The sequence below is a fragment of the Rutilus rutilus genome (assembly GCF_951802725.1).
Source record: "Rutilus rutilus genome assembly, chromosome: 13".
Taxonomy (NCBI): domain Eukaryota; kingdom Metazoa; phylum Chordata; class Actinopteri; order Cypriniformes; family Leuciscidae; genus Rutilus; species Rutilus rutilus.
Genome location: NC_140218.1, coordinates 31504463 through 31527319, shown reverse-complemented (window position 1 = coordinate 31527319; position 22857 = coordinate 31504463). Strand labels below are relative to the sequence as shown.

Genomic DNA, 22857 nt, shown 5'->3' with positions numbered 1-22857 from the left:
TAACATTGTATCTATAACAAAACAAAAAACATATCACTCTGAAACGTCCTGTGAAATCTGTGCTTGAAATACGTTCAGCACGATCCTCTTCGTTAACATTGTCAGGGTCTGAATCACCTGGTTTGAAATTGATGGCATCGTTAATATTTACATCTGAGTAGAGCTTGCGGTTATGAAGGGGCGTGGCATTTCCCGAACACGCGCTAAGCGCTGCCAATGACAACACACTGCTAACCAATCACAGCTCATTTCAGAAGGAGGGGCTTCATCGAAAACGACGCATTCGAGAGGAGAGAGGAGCTGTAATAATGTAAAGTATGTGAAAAATAATGTGTTTTTTTAACAATCAAGCATGAAAACATATTGTAGTACACTCCAAAAACAAAATCAAGACTTTATAAAAGGGAATAATAGGACCCCTTTAATCTTTATGAGGTTTATGAGGTCAGCCTTTATAGAGACCGCCGATCAAACTTCCCGAAGCGATTATCGGCCGATAGCGAATCGGCAGCCGATCAATCGGAGCACCCCTAGTATTCATACAGTTACTTTCACTTTATCCAATTCAGCTTTGGGTGAAAATAATAGTTATTTGTTTATTTTTTCTGTTTTATTTTATAGTACAGTATAAGAGGACACGATATGAAGGAAAAAGCAGTTAGAAAGTACACAAGTTGTTTACTGACGTTGCTAATATGAGCACCATGGCTTAATGTAATAGAGCATGTGTTTTAACCACTAATATCAGTTATGAAAGATGCACACATTTAAAGGTGATTATTTAATATCATACAATGTGCATGTACAGTGACCCACTCTGTTACAAAGAGTTGGAGCCACTTTCACTGGCATTTTAGCTTGTTTAGATTCGCACCATGGTGGTCCCAGTCAAAATCAGCCTCCGGAGCGAGGTCCGATCACATGTCCCTCCCACACCGCACCTGCGTCTGATCAAGACATTTATACGCCACAACGTCACCGAAACTCTTTGACAGGAAATAAACAGCTTAGGGGTACCGGAGTTATGGAGAAACTATACGACGGCTGATATAAACAATGGTGCGCTGGAGGAGTTTTGGACAGGAGTGAATTAGAATTGGGTCAGCGATAGTAACACAGGATCCCCTGGTGGAAGTGGTACTGTGGGTCCACAAGCCTCTCGAGTCCACTGAGATCTCTTCACCCACAGGAGCGTTAGCATGTGCATGTAGAAAAATACTAGCCTTACACACAGACACAAATCATTTCTTCAAAAGGAGTCTGTTTGAAAATGCATGTGACACTCGTTCTTCTTTCGGTTTATCTTTTGTTTAATTCAGAAGTGCATTAAAATTGTATTCACACAACACCTCTTCCATGATGCACATGGTTTAATTCCTGTGTTAAAATGAATTTAGATTTATTTTGCAAATGCAGAGAGAAATGTAGAAAGAAATGCAGAAAGAAAGAAATGCAGAAAGAAAGAAAACCAGAAAAAAACCAGAAAAAAATGCAGAAAGAAAGAAATGAAGCAATGCAGAAAGAAAGAAAGAAAGAAGAAACGCAAAAAGAAACACGTATAAACAAACACAAAAATGCAGAAAGAAAGAAAGAAAGAAATGCAAAAACCCAGGAAGAAAGAAACAAAAAACACAGAAAGAAAGAAAGATACACAGAAAGAAAGAAAGATACGCATAAAGAAAGAAATTCAGAAAGAAGAAAAATGCAGAAAGAAAGAAAGAAATACAGAAACAGAGAGAAACGCAAAAACACAGAAAGAAAGATATTCGGAAAGAAAGAAAAAATGCAGAAAGAAAGAAATGCAGAAACAGAAATAATGCAGAAAGAAACGCAGAAAGAAAAAAAATGCAGAAAGAATGCAGAAACAGAAAGAAACGCAGAAAGAAAGAAATTCAGAAAGAAAAACAGAAAGAAAAAAATGCAGAAAGAAACAAAGAAATGCACAAATGCAGAAAGAAAGAAAGAAAGAAAGAAAGAAAGAAAGAAAGAAAGAAAGAAAGAAAGAAAGAAAGAAAGAAAGAAAGAAAGAAAGAAAGGTTTGGTTTCTAAAATGTCATGTGGTGCGACTTCCCCAAAATTAAAGATGTTTATGAATTATTAATTCATGATATTTGAAAACTTTATACATTGGATAATGTAAAAAAAAACTTTTTTGAAAATAATAATTTGTGTAAGGAAAATGTTCATATATTTATATGATGGTGACACTCAAAGCCATATAGAAATCCCGAGGAACATCTGTCACTGACCCAGAGACACAAACCATGAGCCTTCATGCCTTTCTCTGAGCAGTTCTTCACATGATGCACTGATGCAACTGAACATCACACTGCCAGTGTGTGTGCTAATACTGAACATGTGATCATGCTGCCAGCAGGACCAGAGCGTAAGAGCGAGACGAGTGTGATCTGTGGCAGGTTTGGTTTCCTCAGACCTCTCACCTTGCGTGCTACCACGTCGTTGCCTCAGTAACGTGGAGGAATTTCTGCCGGGGAAAAAAAACAAAAGGCCCGCTCTCCAAAAAAAAAAAGAAGAAGAAAAAACCACTGAGAGAGGCCAAGAGAAGAGGAAAAAAAACGAAGAGGGAAAAAGCAAAGCACTGGTCAAACAGAACCATATGGGAGAGTGTGGGGCTGGCTTTGATCTTGGCCCGCCGCCTGATTGATGCTGCGCATTTCATTTCCTCGTCAAGGCCGTGACATAATGTTTCACTAACACTCGAGACCCCTCGCCCTCCTCCTCATCTCATCCCCTCATCTCTCGAATCCCCCCTGTTTCCACCTCACAGCCCAGCGCTCCTGCCTCGCTAAACAACACGTCCGTCAACATAGCAAAGCATTCCAGGCTTTAAAACGCTCTCTAACGCGACGGTCCGCGGAAATCTCTGGCCTTAATATCTCCAGCAGGGCTGACAGAGGAGCGTTAGGAGCGTTAGCATGCGCACACACTGGGACGAGTCTCTCCGAATGGGACGGTGGACATCTGCGGGACTCGCGATGACCTCACTGTTGCTAGCGTGTGGAAAAAGCGGTGTCATAGATGAAAGGCTATCGCAATCTGTGTTTGTGAGTTTGTTGCTACTACTATGACAATGCAGACATAACAAACGCCTTTGTTAACCCTCTGTAAATCACCGCTGGTATTAGAACATAATGGGATCAGATGAAACGTAAAAGATACAACACGATTGCTTTAAAAAAACACCTGCCTATTTTTTTTTTTTTTTTTTTTTTTTTTTTTTTGAGCATTGATCTCTGTGAGTGTTGTTTTGTAAATCAAAACTAGAAATGTTTTTCAAGATATCTAAATATGCCTTTATGCAGTTTAAAGGGTTAGTTCACCCAAAAATTTAAAATTATCTTACGATTGACCCTCAAGCCTCATCCTAGGTGTATATGACTTTCTTCTTTCAGCCAAACACAATCAGAGTTATATAAAAAAATATCCTAGCTCTTCCAAGCTTTATAATGGGAGTGAATGGTCACTTTAATTAAGTTTAGTAAGTTTTAGAAGTCCAAAAAGTGCATCCCTCCATCATAAAAGTAATCCATACGACTCCAGGGGGTTAATTAAGGCCTTCTGAATCGATGCGATGTGTTTTTGTAAGAAAAATATCCATATTTATAACTTTATAAACTATAATCACTGGCTTCCGGTAACGGGCGTACGCGAGTCTAGTTCCGGCGGAAGAGTGACCTCTGACCCGACGCATGACGTAGGATGTAGGAGTAGCGTAAGTTTAGGTGAGAGTCGACGCCTCTCGCGGTTCAAACTAATAGAGCTGGGCAACAAACTCAAGCTCCTCCCACATTTATCTTTAAAAATTCTCATTTTAGACTTCTAATTCGTGACCTGTGTTTTGTTTTGCTCTTTCCTCTGCGCTTCCGCGTTCATCAATCGTATTGTTTTGAATGGGGAAAAGTGAAACGATCAATATGGCAGAATAAGTCCCGCCTTCTAAATAAGATCTAATCGGCGATTGGTAAAGTCATCGCGTCACTGCAGCCGTTAGAAGCTCCGGTTCCCATAGAAACAGTCAGACGCTCTTCCAATGCGCATTAGCTTGATCCAGCCTGAAAAAATTACGTTTTGATTCGAAAATTTAGTTTAGAAACAAAATTTACGAGACAGTTGTTGTCAGGTTTCATTGGTGATTTCAAATATGAAATTTAATCGTAAGCTTGGCGAACAGTTTTGGAGAATTTGATGTTTCCAAAGAGACAGGAGCTGCACTTGCTGCCCGAGAGGCGTTTCAAAGATGGCCGCCGAGTGAAATGATTTGTCTTAAAGGGACTTTGCTCGTGTACGGCCGTTACCAGAGGCCAGTGATTATAGTTTATAAAGTTATAAATATGGATATTTTTCAAACAAAAACTCATTGCTTTGCTTCAAAATGCCTTTATTGACGCCCTGGAGCCATAATGGATTACTTTTATGATGGATGGATGCGCTTTTTGGGGCTTCAAAAACTCAGGCTCTATTCGCTCCCATTATAAAGCTCGGAAGAGCCAGGATATTTTTTAATATAACTCCGATTGTGTTTGGCTGAAAGAAGAAAGTCATATACGCCTTGGATGAGGCTTGAGGGTGAGTCAATTATAGGATAATTTTCATTCTTGGGTGAACTAACCCTTTAATATGCCTTCAGATAGGTTGAGGATAACCAGTGTGAAGCACCATTCATCAGAAACGCATTAAAATTCATCTGATTTTAGTTTTTGTAAGCGGCACATGAGCAGATGAACCGGCCCTTTATGTTTTCAATTGAAGTTACAAATGCAAGTTTTTCTTACGCAATCCATTCTCACTTCTGCGATGAAGGCGGACTGTGACACTCTATTGTTCTTCTTCTTGTGACGACCTTCGCTCACCTCTCTCTCCAGAGCTCTGGGTCACCTCCACACATCTGGGAGCCATTTCCTCCCCAAAGGACTCACTTCCTGTGGGCAGACGCCGAGGAGGAGGGGAGCTTCTGCCTAACATGGAGGTGTTTCTGCAAGAGGTCGTGCTGGGATCAGCGAAAAGGTGAGATCGAGCCAGTTCCAGGTCATGAGAAATCTACGTCTGACCTCTACGGCAAGAAGAAGAGGCGTTATTTTTAAAGCAATAGTCCAAAAATGAAAATCCTGCCATTATTTACTCACCTTCATCTTATTCCAGCATGATATAAAATAGCATTGCTGCTTTTTTGTTGGTGGAAAGTTTAAAGAATCTTCACACAGATCTTTTTGTCAAGCTCCAAAAAAAAAAAAAAAGTTATGGTATGGCTTCATATGGACATATAAACTGATTTTATTGACAGTTTTTGCAGGTGAACTATTCCTTTCATATGAACAATCATCAGTTTAAAGCCTTTTAATTGTTTTTTGCTATTCAAATGCAAGTTGTCATAAGTGTCCACTATCAGACTGCTCTGAACATTCATAGATCCATAAAAAATGCTCTTATAAATAAATGCAGACTTTCATTAAATGAAACATCCCTGATTCTGAGCTCATGGAGTATATTTACATTCTAAAAACAGCTTAATTATTAGCGTTCAAAGCATTAAAATGCCAAAGGCATCATAAACTTGATCTTCATTAGCTGACCAAACATCAAACTAAAGCAAAGTCACACGGCACAGACACAGTTTTAAAGATCTAAACAGATCTGTAAATTCTGATGGATATTGGATAAATAGCTTTGGGCTTTTGTTCCGCACAGGCGGAATTTCCTTAAATTCGTTTTGAAGCTGCGTCTCCAAAGGACCTTTTAATGTCTGCATGGGCATCTGGTTTCTGCCCGATTCAAGATGGGTTCTTTTCATTCAAGTCTTATGTAAATGCTTTTGGACAAAAATAACTGCCAGGCCGGAGGATTCTTCCAATAACCCCATCACACCATATGTCCGATGCTCTTTATCACTAATGCATCACTTCAGTCTTCCAGCAATCTGGATGATGAGCATAACCCGTGCTATTAACAGCCCATATCAGCTAGCACAAGGAAAGCATGGATTTAAGGTCGATGAACAGAGGGTTCATATACACCAACACTATTAAAAAAACAATATGAAGTGTTTTTATTTAATTTGAACAAAACTACTGTACACTTGGACTTATTGCATGATAGTGTATATTATATAAAATGCATTTTCCAACTTCCAATTTGTCTTGACATTTGCAATCCGAATATTTACACACACACACACACACACACAGTAAAATGTGCAAAGTTCATCATGCAATGGACAAGACGTCAGTTTTCAAATTAAAAAGTACATAACTTGATTTTTAATCGCAAAAATGTGAATTCTGTGATCACTTCCTCACCCATGTTGTTCCAATCATCTATGACTTTCTTTCTTCTGCGGAACATAAAGAAGATATTTTGAAATATGTCTGTGTTTTTTGTATATACAATGGAAGTCAATGGTCACCAAAACGGTTTGCTTACCAACATTCTTCAAAAAATCTTCTTACATCTTCCACAGAAGAAACAAAGTCATTTTGGGTTTGGAACGACATGAGGGCGAATAAACGATGACAGAATATTAATTTTTTTTGAGTGAACTATCCCTTTAAGCACTTCGCAAACCTCTAATGACCAAGTCTGACATATAAGACGCCATCAAAAAGGTTAAACTACAAAGAATGAACACCGAATTGTTTCCCTGAATGTACTGCAGTCTAGCGCACCTTTGTTTCAGAATTTTTTTATTACAGCCTAATTAAATTTAAGAGGCAGCACTGTGTGGTAGCTTGTGGGGAAAGGCCCTGCTCCGTCGGGCTCATGTTTGTTCCTGTGGGAGGAGGGGAGCCATACGTTGATTTAATAGCGTTTCCACTTCAAAGTGGACGTTATTGCTGGGTTAGGGTCCCCTATTACCTGCAGAGCCCACGGATGCTTTAACAAGCGCCGAGGAAAGGAAAGGCCTCTTTGAATACTGAACCCCTGTTTAAACTGGGGCTAAACGAGAATTACAATTCCATCCTTCTTATAACTGTGGTTTATACACACACAACACATGCACATTTGCTTTTTTATATCATAGTATGACTTGACTATTGACTTGAAATTAAGCAAATTACTATAGACTAACCCTAATCCAGTCACTGTCCCTAAACATTTGGCAAATGTGAAATTCTCCAGTCTGTAGTTTTCCTCATTACAAATGTAGGTTTTACATTTGTGGGAACATTTGGACACGTTGAAAAACTCGGATCTTGTTGACTTTAAACCAAACATGAAGAAATATTTGTGAATCTCTTTGTACAGACGAGCAGATGTTCTTGCTTCCACTAAAGCACAGAGATGCTCTTTGGGTCGTTATCAAATCAAAGCAAATCAAAAAGATTTGTACATGTTGGTTTTTCAAATAAACTTTTTGCCCATATTGATTTTATTATTAATGAATAAAAAATTATTGCAAAATAGAGGCATTTTCACTAGTGATGTCAGACTTTGAAACTTTGATGTCATCCTCTAAATCAGTTCTGAATACAAATATTAGTCTTTCATATGTATTGTGATGCATCAGATATGTATCAGACCACAAGATGGCAGACATGTATGACAGTAAGAACGGCGTTCTGCCTTCACTCCCAGCTGCTCCTTAACGCCCAACTCTGAGAAGACAATGAACCAAGAATATATTTCAGGCTGCTGGTTGCGATGAGGATCTTGTTAAAATGAATGAATAACAAATACACATTCTATCTTCAGCTGAACCTGACAGCCAGTGATCATCATGCATTTTTTATTGATTGGAAAATGCAGATTTTGACTGTATTCCACAAGACAAAAAGTCAGACACGTTTCAATTCAAACCGCTTTTGACTGAACCTGATGCACAGATTTGCATTGTTCTCCTATTATGATCATTCTGCTTTTGTACATATCTCACCATGGCTTTGGTTCAAGATTCCCTGCAGCAATTTCACATTCTTTCTGAATCTCACAAGATGACAACAGTGAGAGGATTTTGCTCTTTGATCACAACACCTGGACGTCTCCCACAAATCAAATGACAGCAAGACTTCCGGGGGATTTGAGATATCCTACAGATGGGAGGTTTCTCCTGAGCGAGCTTCAGTTGTCTGACTTATCTTAAAAAAAACACTTTAGCACTTATCTGAGTCTTGAGGTTTTCTGTAGACATGTAATGCACTTACATTTGACGCTTTGCAAACTTTAGCCTTTTGACGTGTTCTGACAGGACTGATAGTGAAATAAATGTCCTGTAACCTATTTAAAAAGCCCATGTGTCATGAGCAAACGTATTTATTCATCTTTACAATACAATCTGTAATTAATACGAGAGATGCATTTAAGTGGGGAAAGTGAAGCATTATGTCCTAATTTGTTTCAGCACAATCAAAAGCATTTGATTTCGATTCCCTCTCAAAGGGGCCATAGCGTGACTGTCAGTTTCAGACAGTCAGATCCTTTCCTTGACACAAGAACCAAACTTTTCTGGTTTGTGCAACAGGATGAAGCACTCTCAAGGTTTTCAGATGTGGCACAAAAGGAGCCTCACACGGAGGAATTAGTGTTTACCATAAACATCAAGAAGCATGGCACATGTTTTTTGTAAAAACGTTGCTTTCATTTTTATTTTGTTCCTCTGGTGTCCTTGGTTCTAATTAACATGCACGGATACCAACAGCGCTTCATTTATCCATTTTTAATTTTCCAGTAGAGGTTGTTGTTTCATTCAGAAAGTCAGTTGCTATAATTCTCGTGTTGCTGGTAGCACCAATTGCATTTCTCGGCAATGGCGCCTATACCTGGAATGTTGCAGAACAGGCTCAGAAGAACAAGCTATACCAGTAACCGCTCTGATGTCCCTCAGTTCTCAAAGTCAACACACAGAAGTGCCTTCGCTAAGAACCTGTAGACATGTCTCTAAGTAAACCTGAGGAGCGTCTTGCTTTGGAGTTGAGCTGTCCGATCTGTTTGCAGCTGTACCGTGATCCTGTAACCCTTCCTTGTGGACACAATTACTGCCTGGGTTGTATACAAAATGCTGCCCACGCAGAAGATCCCAAGTCCCCGAAACGTTGTCCGGAGTGCAGGGAAGAGTACGGCAGCCCGGAGACTCTTCCCAAGAACTTCAAGCTCAGCGGTATCGTGGATGGGTTCCTGGCGGCCACTTCGGACGGCGGACTGAGAGGAGGCCAGACGGTGCCATGCGACCATTGCCTGGACGGTCCAGTGGCTGCGGTGAAATTCTGCACACGCTGTGAAATGTCATTGTGCCCCAGCCACCTCAAGAGACACGAGGAACGACACCGATCGCTACACGTCTTAGTGGGGCTGCCCGCAGAACGGGATGGGAAGAGGTGCCCGGTGCACTTGAAGGTTACGGAGTACCTGTGCACGCAGGAGCGCCTGTTCCTCTGCTCCGAGTGCTTGATAGAGGGCACGCACCAGCACCACGAGGTGCAGACGTTCGAGGTGGCGAAGGGGGAAATGACGAGAATTCTTGAGGAACTGGGGAAGTCTGTGTCTGACAAGCTACAGATGACAGAAGCTCTGGTGAAAAGCGCCAACGAAGGACCTCCGGACAAGGCCGAAGATAAGCTGGTGGCCAGGGCAAACATACTGCTGGAAAACATGACTTCACTTATAACTACATACAAGGTAAGAATGATAAAAAAGCGAGGTAAAATCATGCCACTTTAACTAGTTCAGTTTGATGTGTTTAGGCAAAATGGGCCCTATTTTAACGATCTAAGCGCATGATCTAAAGCGCACGGCGCAAGCAACCTTAGTGAGTGTCCGAATCCACTTTTGCTAGTTTAACGACGGGAAAAATGGTCGGCGCTCCCGGCGCATGGTCTAAAAGGGTTGTCCCTATTCTCTTAATGAGTAATGGGTGTGTTTTGGGCGTAACGTGCAATAAACCAATCAGAGTCTCATCTCCCATTCCCTTTAAAAGCCAGTTGCGCTCGTGCCATGGCGGATTCGCTATTTACATGGCGGGATTTGTAAGTGGAAAGACTGAACGCGTCTCCAGAGCGCAAACGGATCTGCTCGTGCGTGAGGCCCAAGCAAACCATCTACGGGACTAGCAGGATTCACCATATCTTTATGTACACAATAATAATCTTTTACATTGTAATCCTTTTATTTTTAATATTTGGCTAGTTTGTGTGTAATAAGCAGAGTGTGCACGCGTTGTGGACCCACCTATAGGCACACATTACTAACGCGCTCTGTAAATAACAAAAAAAAATTGCGCCATTGACTTTAGACCAGGTTTTTGTTGGTCATTGGCGCAGTCTATTTCAAATGAAAATAGCAACGCGCCAACAGTGCGCCTGAACACACCTCGTTTTTCAGACCAGCCACAATGGGCAAACAAATTGGCGCAAATGCATTTGCTATTTAAACAACGTGGCGCAGGACATGATAACTGCGTCAGGCTGAAACTAGCAAAAAACACTTATGTCGGTCTCGGGTGTATGATGGGGCCCAATGTGTGTGATGTGTCTCTTTTCATTTTAGTAGTAATGCCAAATAAATGTCACCCTCACTTATGTAGAGAACAACAGATCTAGACCAGTGCTGACGACATACAGTCATGTTGAGGTAAAGCACATTAACACTATTTATATGTGATGTTTTAAGAGTCGTATGACCACCGAGATGGACGACAAGCTTCATACGCGGGACAAAAGCTGGCAGGCCAATCTATGTGATTTGGAGGGTTGTCTACACCAGCTGCGGGAAGCCCAGCAGTGCACCAGCGATGTTCTCAATCAATCCTCAGAGTTTCTCTTCATCCAGAACTACCTCACCGTTGAAGCGAGGGTCCGCCAGGCTGCTAACGTCACCATTCCCGGTCTACCTTCCCAAGAGTCCTCCAATGCCAAGCAACTGCGCTCTGTGCTACGTACAGATGCCTTCCACGCCGAGATGAGTCTTCTGTTGGAGTGCCTCCATGGCATAATGAACCCTCTAGACCTGACCTTCAACCCAACCACGGCCAATCCCAGCCTTCTGCTGTCCACCGATCTCAAAACAGTCAAGCAGTGTGCAGGAGTTAAGAGCAGTAATGCCGGAGATCACAGTGAGCGCTTCTCCTCGGCCAGTCAGGTCATGTGCTCGCAGGGTTTCTCCACCGGAGTTCACATGTGGGCGGTGGAGGTCGGCCCCGGGTGCGCGTGGTCTGTGGGACTGTGCTATAAAAGCATCCCACGTAAAGGTGACCACAGCAGGCTGGGGCATAACACCAGCTCTTGGAGGTTGCAGTGGAAGAGCAAGAAGCTGACGGCGTGCCATGACTCGGCTAACGTGGCCGTGGGTGACGGGCTGATCATACCGCCAAAGAAGGTCGAAGCGACCCTGGATTACGAAGGAGGAACTATTGCATTCCACAGCTCAGGTCAGGGAGGCCGAAAGCAGCATCTTCATACGTTCAGCGCCATGTTCAAGGACTCAGTGTATCCTGCATTTGGGCTCCACTCAACCTCTGTAGATTCATGGATAACTCTTTTGAGTGGAGTTTAACTGACACGAACATGCTTTCATTATGTAACATTCTTGCTTCATTCTCTTTGTCCCTTTATCATTCCTTATGCATTAGTATGCCTAAACCTGTACCCCTGGAAAGGATAGCCTTGGAACGTCATGCACATAAAAAAAACTAAAAAAAACTTAGTAGTACTTATGTAGTTAGTGTGATGTGTGACATGTTAGTGCGATATTAAAGACTTAATTTACCAATTGAAAATGTACATATGCTAATCAAGCATTCATTTTTCTGGACGTGGCTTGAGATTTCAAAAGGGGGAACGTGTCCACTCAGTTTGATTTGGCATGATGCTTCACGAACAATTGCTATAAGCAAAGCAGACATTATTACAAATTGACCCTTTACTGACTGACTTATTTTAAAGTTTGAATACAATGTGTGTACAACAAGCTATACAACCCCTGAAAACAGAAGAAACTGAATGGGTTTTGTTTGAATACAACCCAGAAGTCTAGTTTCTTTGGCCTGAAGTAGGAGTCTTTGAAGAAAAGAGATTGTAAATAAAGTAACACCAGCATAGACAGTGTGTTTTATCCAGAGCTCAACTCTTTCCATGTCTGAGGAAAGAAAGAAAAAAAATCAAATTCAGATGCTCTTAAAGAAACAGAGCATGGGTATTATATTACCAGTGAGTTTGATAACATCTCTGGGGTATTTTTGCTTGTAGTTTCACTTAGACTAATGGGAATATGTAGTGACAGGAACGGCACCCAGAATGTGAGCTATGCATGTACACAAGGAACATTATGCTACAGAACAGCGATCTTCAGGGCCATATTAGACAATTTACAGATTAGATCAAGTTTTATTTAATATGCCTACAAATTTATTTTATATATTAAAATGCCTGAATGGTCTGTATGCTTCCACTTAAAAAGAAATGTACATCGCCTTGTCCTGTAAAACAAGAAATACTCGTTCACACCTTCCCCGTCACACTACTGAAATAGTTTTGACTCATGTCAGTCTGTGTTAAACAGTTTCCCATAACAATTATCTCTCTGCTTTTTTCTATATATAATTTGAAGATAAATCTGAATATATGTAGAGGGTCACCTCTAGACATTATGTAAAGCACTGAAGATACTGGATGCAGATGTGTTATGTATGTGCTGATTATACTTAAGACTCTCTATATATATATATTTACAGGCACCAATGCTACATTTTTCTATATGTCATAATCATTTGTTAACAAACAAGTATTCATTACTTCAATGAGCTTCTGCCTTAAATTATTACATTGTTTAAATTAATACATTTTTAGCAAACTGTGGTTTGTATGTGAACATTCCTGAAATACAGTACATAACTTAGATAGTCACCTCTGATAACAGATCTCTCTAAATTGTAATGCTGACACATGCATTTTCTGTAAAGCTGCTTTGAAACGATGAGTATTGTGAAAAGAGCTATACAAATAAATGTGAATTGAATTGAATTTCGACTCATTTCTGGATGATTGCGCCTTTACTGTTAGACGTTTATGATTATTTAAACTTCCAAGCCAGTTTTTTCTCTCTTTCTTCTTTTCTTTTTTGAGAAACAATTTTCACTGGAACCAATCATTCACATTGTGTTTGGTTTTGTGATATTTTTAGTTGAATACATTTTACATCACTTGAATGGATCTGACTTATAAATTAGTTTATTCTGTAAGATTGCGTTGTTGTTGTTGTTGTTTATTAAATGATAATACCAGTATGGCATTATTTGATCTACAACAGCACCATCTACTGGTTAGAGACAACTTTTTGTTCTAGATACTCTAAATAAAATTGCAATAAATTCAGTTATCCTCACTTGCACTGGTTATAGTATACATGTTAAATACTAAATTGAAGCAAGAATTGGTGTAAAGGGTTTCTTTAACTTGTCCGTATGGCTAAATGTTCATAAACAGCTATGACATCACAATGTCAATACAACAGATGGTAATAACAGCCTTGTTATCAGGCCTGATGTGCCATAAAGAAAAGAAGTTTTATAGTTAACCATTAACATCACACAACTTCAACCCTGAAAGACAGCAGAAGAGGACATCATCCCAGCGATACAAAGTTCTCCCACAAACGTAAGTGCATTTACAGTTTCTCATGCGTGTGATCAAAATGTATAAGTTGTTTTGGATATGTAGTGGTTTCTGTGCCCTGTGATTTGCATTATATACTAATAAAAGGGAAGTTAGTTCTGGGAAAACCCTGCGCAGTAGCATTTGTTTGCTGATATTATGTAATGTTAAGCCTTTTTAAAGAGTCCCAGAAGTGTCCAAATATTTTCAGGCCACTATATGTCATTGTTTAAATAATGTTTGATCAATCTTGTCTTCTTTACAAGTGTGTATTTTGTCATTTTTAAACAGACGACACACAGTAAAGTGGTGAAAATGAGTGACATAGATGACGATAGTGAAATATTCTTCTCAGTTAAAGTGAGTATCACCTTGTCATAGATTTAGTCAATAGTTTATGTACTAAATAATATTGAATAATAGTAATGTTTTATTGCAACCACTCACGTATGGGGTTTGGGGATTGTGTGTAGTTTTTGGGTCGCATCCAGGTGGTCCGTCCAGGTGGGATGCAGATTCTGACAGATGCAGTCGAAGCCCTGCAGGTGATAACCATAAATGTTACTCTACTGTAGCCACTACTGTATTATATAACTTGATCTTGTGTCCCTGCGTCCTATTATTATGGCTTTCCTTCTCTTTTAGGATCCTAACATAGAGATGGCTGAGAAAATGAAGAAAACTAAAGTACATCTGTTTCTGACCAGAACTGCCATTGACATTCTAGAGCATAAAACCAAGGTGTGACTGAGGACTATGTACTCGAGCTCAGACAGTGATACGCATGTGTACGACACCCTCATTCACTCTCTCTCTCTCACACTCCTTTTCTCAGTTCATGCTGTACTCCTGCCCTCTGCCCTCGGTTTCATTCAGTGCAGTTCATCCGTCTCAGCCCAAAATACTGGGCTTCATAGCCAGACACCCAGCGGCAGACATGCACCACTGCTACATCTTCCAGAGCAAGAAGTTTGTGAGTTCTGGAAACCTTAAATGCATTGACACATTATGCATTTAGCTCAGTATTTACTAGAATAAACAGCAAAATTGGGTTTCACTTTATGTTGATGGTGCCTCTTTAATCTTAGTTCTGATATCAGCCTTACTGTAGGTATGCTATTTTTTTTTTTTTATGAACTTCAATACATTTTAATAAGAATTTAGTTTTTAATGTATTATTATTTATACTAATAAATGTAGGATTAAAGTTTTGGAAATCTGTCACTTCGTGTTAAATCTGATTTCCAAGTTGATTTTTAGATTCTCTGTGCTGTTTTTCTCTTTCTCAGTCCCATCTTCTGGTGTCCATCATTGGCGACTCTTTCCGCTCTTATAAGCAGAATGAAGGTCTACAGGGCGATCGAGACCTGGTGGTGGAGGCCCTGAGACACAAGGTACAGTGACCAGTCAGCATACAGATCACATCAGAGAAATGCTGGAGCTCAGCGCAGTAGGACAGCACTAATTTAAACATGGACATTTAACACGGCACTAAAAATAGCTGTTTCGTTAGAAAAATCACACTTTTTTTTGTAAGGTGTGATACATTTCATGGCATAATATTCTCTTACAGACAGAGAGGTTGTATTTGCCTCTTTTGGTGCTTCTCAATAGGAATGCTGCATCCAGGACCTAAAATTAACACTCACCAAGCGCCAAATGCGAGTAAAAATCAGTGTTGGCGAGTATATGAAACAGTGTCGATCGCCAGTTGGCCGGTCAAATTTTTATGAATTCTAAGAAAGCAATATTGAAAGAACATAAACATGAACAAATATGAACGAAGCACTTGGGACGAGTTCTGCGCCGTCACGAAGCCTTGTCAATTTAATAGTCAAGCGCAAAAAGACGCGAAAGGGAACTAGATTTGTTGCTAAACATCCGAAGCGTGCGTCCAGAAATCTGTGTCTCAGACAGCACGCGAATACTGACCTGAGCTCTCTTTCACATCTTCTTGCGCTTGAGCAGACATATTCAAACAAAATTGTCAAAATGCCTGTCAGGTATCCTCGTAAACAGTCGATTATGTCTTAAGTGAACGTAAACAGTTGAGAAAGTGAACACATGTGTATCAGTATCAGTATATTAGATTCGCTCTTAAAGGGACAGCAGCCTAACAGTCCGGCTGCTGTCTGTGTTTTTAGGGGCTGTTTACACGAACGTAAAAACGTAAAACTTTTTATGCGTTTTGGCCGTTTGTTTACAAGACAACAGCGCCGGTGCCTGAAAACGCAAATCTCTGAAGACGATGACATCATGCACATGCGTATTACGTGTTCAGTCTATAGTGTTTCATCGCCATCTAATGGCGTGGCAGCAGAATACAGCGCTTTTAGTCGTTTTCGCGGATCCGTGTGAATGGGGATCGTTTTGACAATGGTGTCGTCTGTTCGCAGAGAACTCAGAGAATGTTACCCTTAATGTTAAAGCTACACTGTGTAATTTTTTTAGTTGATTCTTAGCAAAAAACACTTTGTTCTTTCAAAATGATATGTGCTCATTAATGTGTAATTACTTCTTTCAAGTAATAAAGTATTCTCGTAAGCGTAGAATCTGCCATTTAAAATACATACGAGCGAGTTGTTCGAATGGCGGCAGCCATGTTGCGCCTCCATCTTGAAAATACATTAGCCAAAGAGGGACATACCTGGAAATTCAAGCTTTGCCTTACGCGTTTTTACCCGCAGTGACACCGTGACGAATGCGAGGGGGAGATTACTCGCGACTGCCGGCAGATTTGAAATAATACGACCACCGTAGGAGTTAAAACGCCCTCGGAATGGGAGGGGCTAGAAAGTAATATTCAGTTGGTAGTCATAAACAATTTCACCGCTAGATGGGAGAAAATCCTACACAGTGTAGCTTTAATCAAACAACAAAAGACAAAGACTTAACACAAAAGACAAACTTTTTTTTTTTTTTTTACTTTAATAAGGATTAATCTATATTTCATAACTGGTAAAAAACAAACAAATTGGTAGGTGTGGCAAAAAGTTAGTTATAGGCCCTGGCTGCACCCTAGTAAGGCTGCATGTCTCTGCTGCCACGTCATCAAGCTCTGTCAAAGGATGTCTCAGTTTGAAGGATCCTTGGAAAACAGCCTTCATTTCAGTCCTTCATTCAGCTCATTTTGAAGGAAGCATCTAGTGTATCCTTCGCATCCTTAAATCACCCACAATCCTTTGCACACAGTCCAACTGACTGAAAACGAGTCGACATTGAGCTTGTCTGAGTTCATTATGAAATCAGAGACAAAAATAATAATTTAGGAGATAAAGGAATTATGTTTTCTTTTGTTTTGTTGTAAAGTAATTACATAATGCTTAACTGTGATAATGTAAACCACTGAGACCACAGATGGTTGTCATTACCTATACTGCATTAAAAGAAAGGCAGTTAATCTAAAGGTTTTTAATATAAAGTAAAATTACATTTTAATATTTAGTACAAGCTTCCAAAGTACTGAACTACAAAGCACACACCCTCATTAGGATGCAGCCTTCTGTTTGAGAAGCACACATAATTTGTCACTGAAAACTTGTCACGTCGTGCCTGCTTGCTCAGTGGTTTTGATTGACTAGTATCTGTTTGAATGCTTGAACTGTCTGAGATCTCCCTCTGCTGTTCAGAATAAGGTACTGGAGCGAGAAAATGCAGAGCTGAAGAGGAGACTGCAAGCCAATGGAGAAGTGGGTTATGTGTCAGACTATGAGGCTACAGTTACAAAGCACATACACAAGCATGTTTAAACACAAACACAGATGCACACACATGTCTCCTCACATAACAGCTGTAAAGCTTAAAGGAATAATTCAGGCAACAATGAAAATAAATAACTCACCCTCACAGCTTTCTGTAAGGCACACAGTTAAATATTTAGGGTGTTCAGCTCGACTATTGAACTATTCCTTTAAGAGACTTCTTATCTAAAAAAGAAAATTATAACGTATAAGTTTATGTACACATCAATTTAGAATATTCAGCTACAGCATTGATTTCATCATGGGTAGCACTTACTGTGGCGATCTCTCTGGACACAGATATTTATCTTACAGGACGCTGGTGGAGTCCAGAACATTTATGAAAATGAGTCGGATATTGATAAGACTTCATCTCGATCAGGACAGGGTATGTGTTGAGAAGTCACAAACACAACACACACACGGAAGCATACAAAAAGACATACTTATAAAAGTACATATTATGAAAATAATATAATTAAGTTTTAACTGAATGCAACGGTTTCGGACACTTGATTGTTATTTACATTTAAATTAAAAGGCTTTATAATTTACATTTACATTACATGCAATTAGTTGAACTTTTGAGTGTTTTTTAATGACTAATGTAGGACTTGCATCTTCATATGTAACTTCATAACTACTTCTATTGTGTTTGAAACATGGTTAAAGTTACTGCTGAAAGTTACTGCATTCATGATAAACTAAAATATACTTTTATTTCATGTATTTAAATATATTTGTAGTTACGCATGTCATGAAAGTGTCTTTCGTTAATACTGTATTATATTATCTGCATGAGTAGTTTTGTAAATATATAGACATATTTGTATACACACACACACACACACACACACACACACACACAGACATATATATATGTCTGTGTGTATTTTAATGTAAAAAATAACATCAGTAAAAGTCTACTTTAAATAATGCTCACCTGCATGTATATATATACATATATATTTCCATGTCAAAAAAAGGAAATAAGCTTACACTTTACTAATGTGCCCATCATGTATCCAACTGTAACATTACCTTAATGATGAATGCTTATGGCTGTTCACAATAGCCATAAAAATGTATACATTTAGTATTGGTATTGATATTTATGATATGCAATCTTTTAATTTGTCCAATATTTTTATTTTCAGTGAGATTCTTTTCAGAAGATGACAAAACTCCTTTGCAGAGGAATTTCTGAGTGGAAACAGATAAAGTCAGATAAATGCTCCAGAAATGACTCCTGAACAACACATCCAGCAGATGCTATAACACTGAGCTCCTGCAAACACTTCAACAAAAAATATTATTTATAGGAGATCATTAAAAAAAGATTGTATTTAAGATTAATCTGTGAGCATAGGTTAACAAATACACATTTATGAATTGTGTTTTGTTGGTATAAGGCAGTTGTTCCCAACTGAAAATCATCATGTTGTATCCTGCTGACAGCCTTTTGGCCTATGTAACCTATCATATTAATGATAATATACATACTTTGTTATGATACTCTTCCATTGCAAAACTATTAAAATAATCAATACTGATGTAAAGGCTACAGAGTGCTACTTGTAAATGTCAACCTTAAAGTGACTATATATACATATATGTCGCGATTAATCGCAACCAAAAAAAAAGTTTGTGTGTACATAATACAGTGCAATGCATAAGTGAATACACCCATGCTAAAGTTGACTAAAAAGAGGAATAAAAAATCATCTTTTGGAAATTGAACTTAATGCCTTAATTAAAAAAATTAGGAAAAATCCAACCTTTAAGGACACCAATTTTCTTTGTGAATGAATAATGTATCGTAAATAAATAAATGTTCTTCCTTAAAATATATGGTGCATAAGTGAGTACACCCCTATGTTAAATTCCCATAGAGGCAGGCAGATTTTTATTTTTAAGTATTTAAAAAAAAAAAATGTAGGATACTATGCATCCTGATAAAGTTCCCTTGGCCTTTGGAATTAAAATAGCCCCACATCATCACATAGCCTTCACCATACCTAGAGATTGGCATGGGGTACTTTCCATAAGATCATCTCTCAATGCAAATCAAACTAGCTTTTAGGCTAACTGAAATAAAATCATGCCAATCTCTAGGTATGGTGAAGGCTATGTGATGATGTGGGGCTATTTTAATTCCAAAGGCCAAGGGAACTTTATCAGGATGCATAGTATCCTAAAAAAAAAAAAAAAAAAAAATACTTAACAATAAATATCTGCCTGCCTCTATGGGAATTTAACATAGGGGTGTACTCACTTATGCACCATGTATTTTAAGGAAGAACATTGATTTATTTACGATACATTATTCATTCACAAAGAAAATTGGTGTCCTTAAAGGTTGGATTTTTCCTAATTTTTTAAATTAAGGCATTAAGTTCAGTTTCCAAAATATGATTTTTTATTCCTCTTTTTAGTCAACTTTAGCATGGGTGAATTCACTTATGCATAGCACTGTATATGTGTGTGTGTACTGTGTATAATTATTTTGTATTTATAAATACACACACATGCATGTATATATTTAAGAAAATGTGTTATTTATATATAAAATATTTATATTTATATAATATACAGGCAAATATTTCTTAAATATATACATGCATATGTGTGTATTTATAAATAGAAAATAATTATACACAGTACACACACACACATGTATTCATTAACGACTTCTGTTAATTGGAAACATGTGATTGTGATTGTACAATTGGAAACAGAGGATATCCAACCACAAAAAGAGTGTTGATCACCGACACCACATGCTTCGCTTTGCCGGCAGATAGAAGAAGAACAAAACTATTGGAAGGTGGTCTTGAGGCATGTAGAAGCTGTTGTCAGGTTTTTGTTTTGGCTTCCATTCCAAAGGCATGATGAAAAACTGGGATCACCACACATTGGGAATTATCTTGGTTTGCTTGAACTGATTGCCGAGTTTGACAAGAACATAATAAAAAAGAGTTTATCTAATTATTGAGCGAGAAAAATAAGAACATCATAGCAGCTGAAATACAACAGGCCAAATATTTCTCTGTGATTGTACATTCAGCAGGGTGAAGTAGTTGAGAGATTATTGGGATCTGAGCCCCTCTATAGCCACACAGGGGCAAGCCTTGCAGAATGTGTACTAAAAATGGTGCAAGTGCAGCCCATCAGATCGTACTCGCCCGGCTACGAGCGGGACTCGATCCGGCGTCTCCGGGATGGGAGGCGGGCGAGCTAACTAGTGCACCACTTGAGATCAGGGGGGTGAGGTTTACCTGGACAGCTTACGCTAGCTGGCCTCCATTACACAAGACTTGGGATTGGACTTGTCAAACTGTTGTGGACAAAGCTATGATAATGGAAACAATATGTCAGGTTAATATAGCGGACTTGAAGCACACCTGAAAATGCACAACCCTTTAATTCACTATATGCCTTGTGCCGGTCATTCTTTAAATCTGGTTGGTGTCAACATCATAGATGATTGCTGTGAGGAGGTAGAGAAGGCTGTGAGAAGACATCCTTTTTTGATCTATTACAATAACTATATACCTTTTGCAGCACATCAACTCATTCCTGGAATGGCGGCAGGGATTCCCCCAAGGGGAAGTGCTTAGGGAAGTTCGCAAGTGTGTGTCTAAAAGTGGACTGGAACGCAGCCCAGGTCATCTTGAAAGTGCCGTCGGAGCTACCAATCTCTGTATAGCGGCCATTGGAGCCCTCTGCTGGTAGGGAATCGTAAGATGGCCGCTCGAACACTTCCGGCAGCACATCAACTCATTCCTGGAATCGGATAGGCCTATTTCATGACAATAGCCCCTTTCACACAGCAATCCCGGTATATTACCGTAAAATTGGCAGAATGACTTTACTGGTAAATACACATATTCATACAAGCAACGGCATCCCGGCTTTTTACAGATAAGAGACCATTCACACATCAGGTCCAAAATACCGGTAAATTCTGTGATGTCAGTCATCAGAAACGATCTTTAAACGTTGTGCCGTTGTCTTCATCTGCATGAGCATTTTTTGGCATGAGGAGAAGCGCTTTAGTTTCACTAACTGTTCAATTTTTGACGTCTGAGAGAAAGGCATATGATCAAACAGAACGCATTTTTGCTCTTGAAAACATGAGACGCGCATAATAGTATCCAACTGCAGAGCCGCAGCGCTGATGAAAGGAAAAGAAGGCTGGGTCTCGGGCGCAAAACGCTGAAAAAACTGCGAGACGTTGCCAAACGGTCAAAGATTCCTACCAGTGACTGATCTATATAATGACTGGATAGCTCATGACGTTCTAAACTGCCAGCAGGCAGTAAAGCCACCGGAAGTGTTCGAGCGGCCATCTTACGATTCCCTACCAGCAGAGGGCTCCAACGGCCGCTATACAGAGATTGGTAGCTCCGACGGCACTTTCAAGATGACCTGGGCTGCGTTCCAGTCCACTTTTAGACACGCACTTGCGAACTTCCCTAAGCACTTCCCCTTGGGGGAATCCCTGCCGCCATTTTGAAGTGCGTTCCACTTCGTGAAGTGGACGAGGGAAGTTTATATGGACAGACCCTCGTTCCCTCGATTTTGACTGAGGGAGCGAGTCTACTTCATATGTACACTTCAGACACCTATATGTCCCACAATGCAGTACAATTGTGACGTCCCCACAGATCTCATCTAATCACCACCACAACAAACAACTCTATGATATATTAATTAAAAAAATTTACATTTAAAACAACCCAAACACACCTATAAACATTTGGATGCTGCATTAAACAAATTCTTAAAGGGGAAAAAATAAAATAAATAATAAATCAACTCCATAGCTGATTCCGACACCATTTGACAGCTTCAAAAGAGCTTCGTGCAGAGTCCGTTTACCGTGACTTACATTAACCCATACAATTTGTATTATGCATTTCCTGAACATGTACTTGCTAACTAATCAAACACTTTATTTGAACAAACTACTGATCTATAAAACACAATCGGTCTTCCGATCTTTTACTATCGTGTCATTCTATATAGATCAGTGATTCCTACGCATATTTACATAGAAAAACTATTAAAAAGCTTACTGTAAACAGAGTAATCACGTCATCTCCATAAGAACTTAGATTGGCCCAAAGCAGACATTGCTTGGATATTGTTGTTTATTCTAAGCACATGCTTGTCTGCCGCTTTAAATGCTCTGGCTCCTTACAGCAGGATGACTTAACCATAGACAGTAAAAGAAAGGACTTAACTCCCATAGCATGAAACGTGCTGATGACGTGTGATGTCTGGTAGGTAGGACATCCTATTATTGCATTTGGACCTAATGCAATGATTGGACGAACATTATGGTCCCATGTCTTCCACAGTAAACATTTAGACCACTTAACTTAGTGATTGATATCATGTAAGACTTTCAACCAGCATATATATATATATTTTTTTTTATCTGGAATAAATCACATACCCTGCCTTTAATTGTGAATAAATAAAAAGACATAAAAAAAAATAACAATAAAAAAATC

General features: G+C 39.3%; 2 protein-coding genes across 3 annotated transcripts; both read left to right on the top strand.

The window, feature by feature from the left end:
* The first annotated feature begins 8834 nt into the window (after window positions 1–8834).
* LOC311301992 (tripartite motif-containing protein 72) lies at window positions 8835–12087 on the top strand. Its single transcript, XM_084427481.1, has 2 exons — window positions 8835–9627; window positions 10618–12087. The coding sequence occupies exons 1-2, from the start codon at window positions 8884–8886 to the stop codon at window positions 11497–11499; spliced, it is 1626 nt and encodes a 541-aa protein (XP_084283607.1). The 5' UTR covers window positions 8835–8883; the 3' UTR covers window positions 11500–12087.
* Window positions 12088–13531: 1444 nt separating this feature from the next.
* On the top strand, window positions 13532–18654 carry LOC311301995 (PTB domain-containing engulfment adapter protein 1). Of its 2 annotated transcripts, none has more exons than XM_084427485.1 (9): window positions 13532–13598; window positions 13887–13955; window positions 14069–14140; window positions 14241–14336; window positions 14431–14568; window positions 14885–14989; window positions 17225–17284; window positions 17651–17723; window positions 18493–18654. In XM_084427485.1, the coding sequence occupies exons 2-9, from the start codon at window positions 13911–13913 to the stop codon at window positions 18540–18542; spliced, it is 639 nt and encodes a 212-aa protein (XP_084283611.1). In that variant the 5' UTR covers window positions 13532–13598; window positions 13887–13910; the 3' UTR covers window positions 18543–18654. The 2 variants fall into 2 exon arrangements, with proteins under 2 accessions (XP_084283611.1, XP_084283610.1); XM_084427484.1 differs by having other exon boundaries at window positions 17636–17723.
* Window positions 18655–22857: the final 4203 nt, after the last annotated feature.

Excerpts from the sequence above, each read along its gene's own strand:
- LOC311301992 (XM_084427481.1), top strand. The coding sequence starts at position 8,884 with ATGTCTCTAAGTAAACCTGAGGAGCGTCTTGCTTTGGAGTTGAGCTGT. Across the intron at positions 9,628-10,617 it reads CACTTATAACTACATACAAG|AGTCGTATGACCACCGAGAT; the intron begins GTAAGAATGATA and ends TGATGTTTTAAG.
- LOC311301995 (XM_084427484.1), top strand. The coding sequence starts at position 13,911 with ATGAGTGACATAGATGACGATAGTGAAATATTCTTCTCAGTTAAA. Across the intron at positions 13,956-14,068 it reads AAATATTCTTCTCAGTTAAA|TTTTTGGGTCGCATCCAGGT; the intron begins GTGAGTATCACC and ends GATTGTGTGTAG. Across the intron at positions 14,337-14,430 it reads TTCTAGAGCATAAAACCAAG|TTCATGCTGTACTCCTGCCC; the intron begins GTGTGACTGAGG and ends TCCTTTTCTCAG.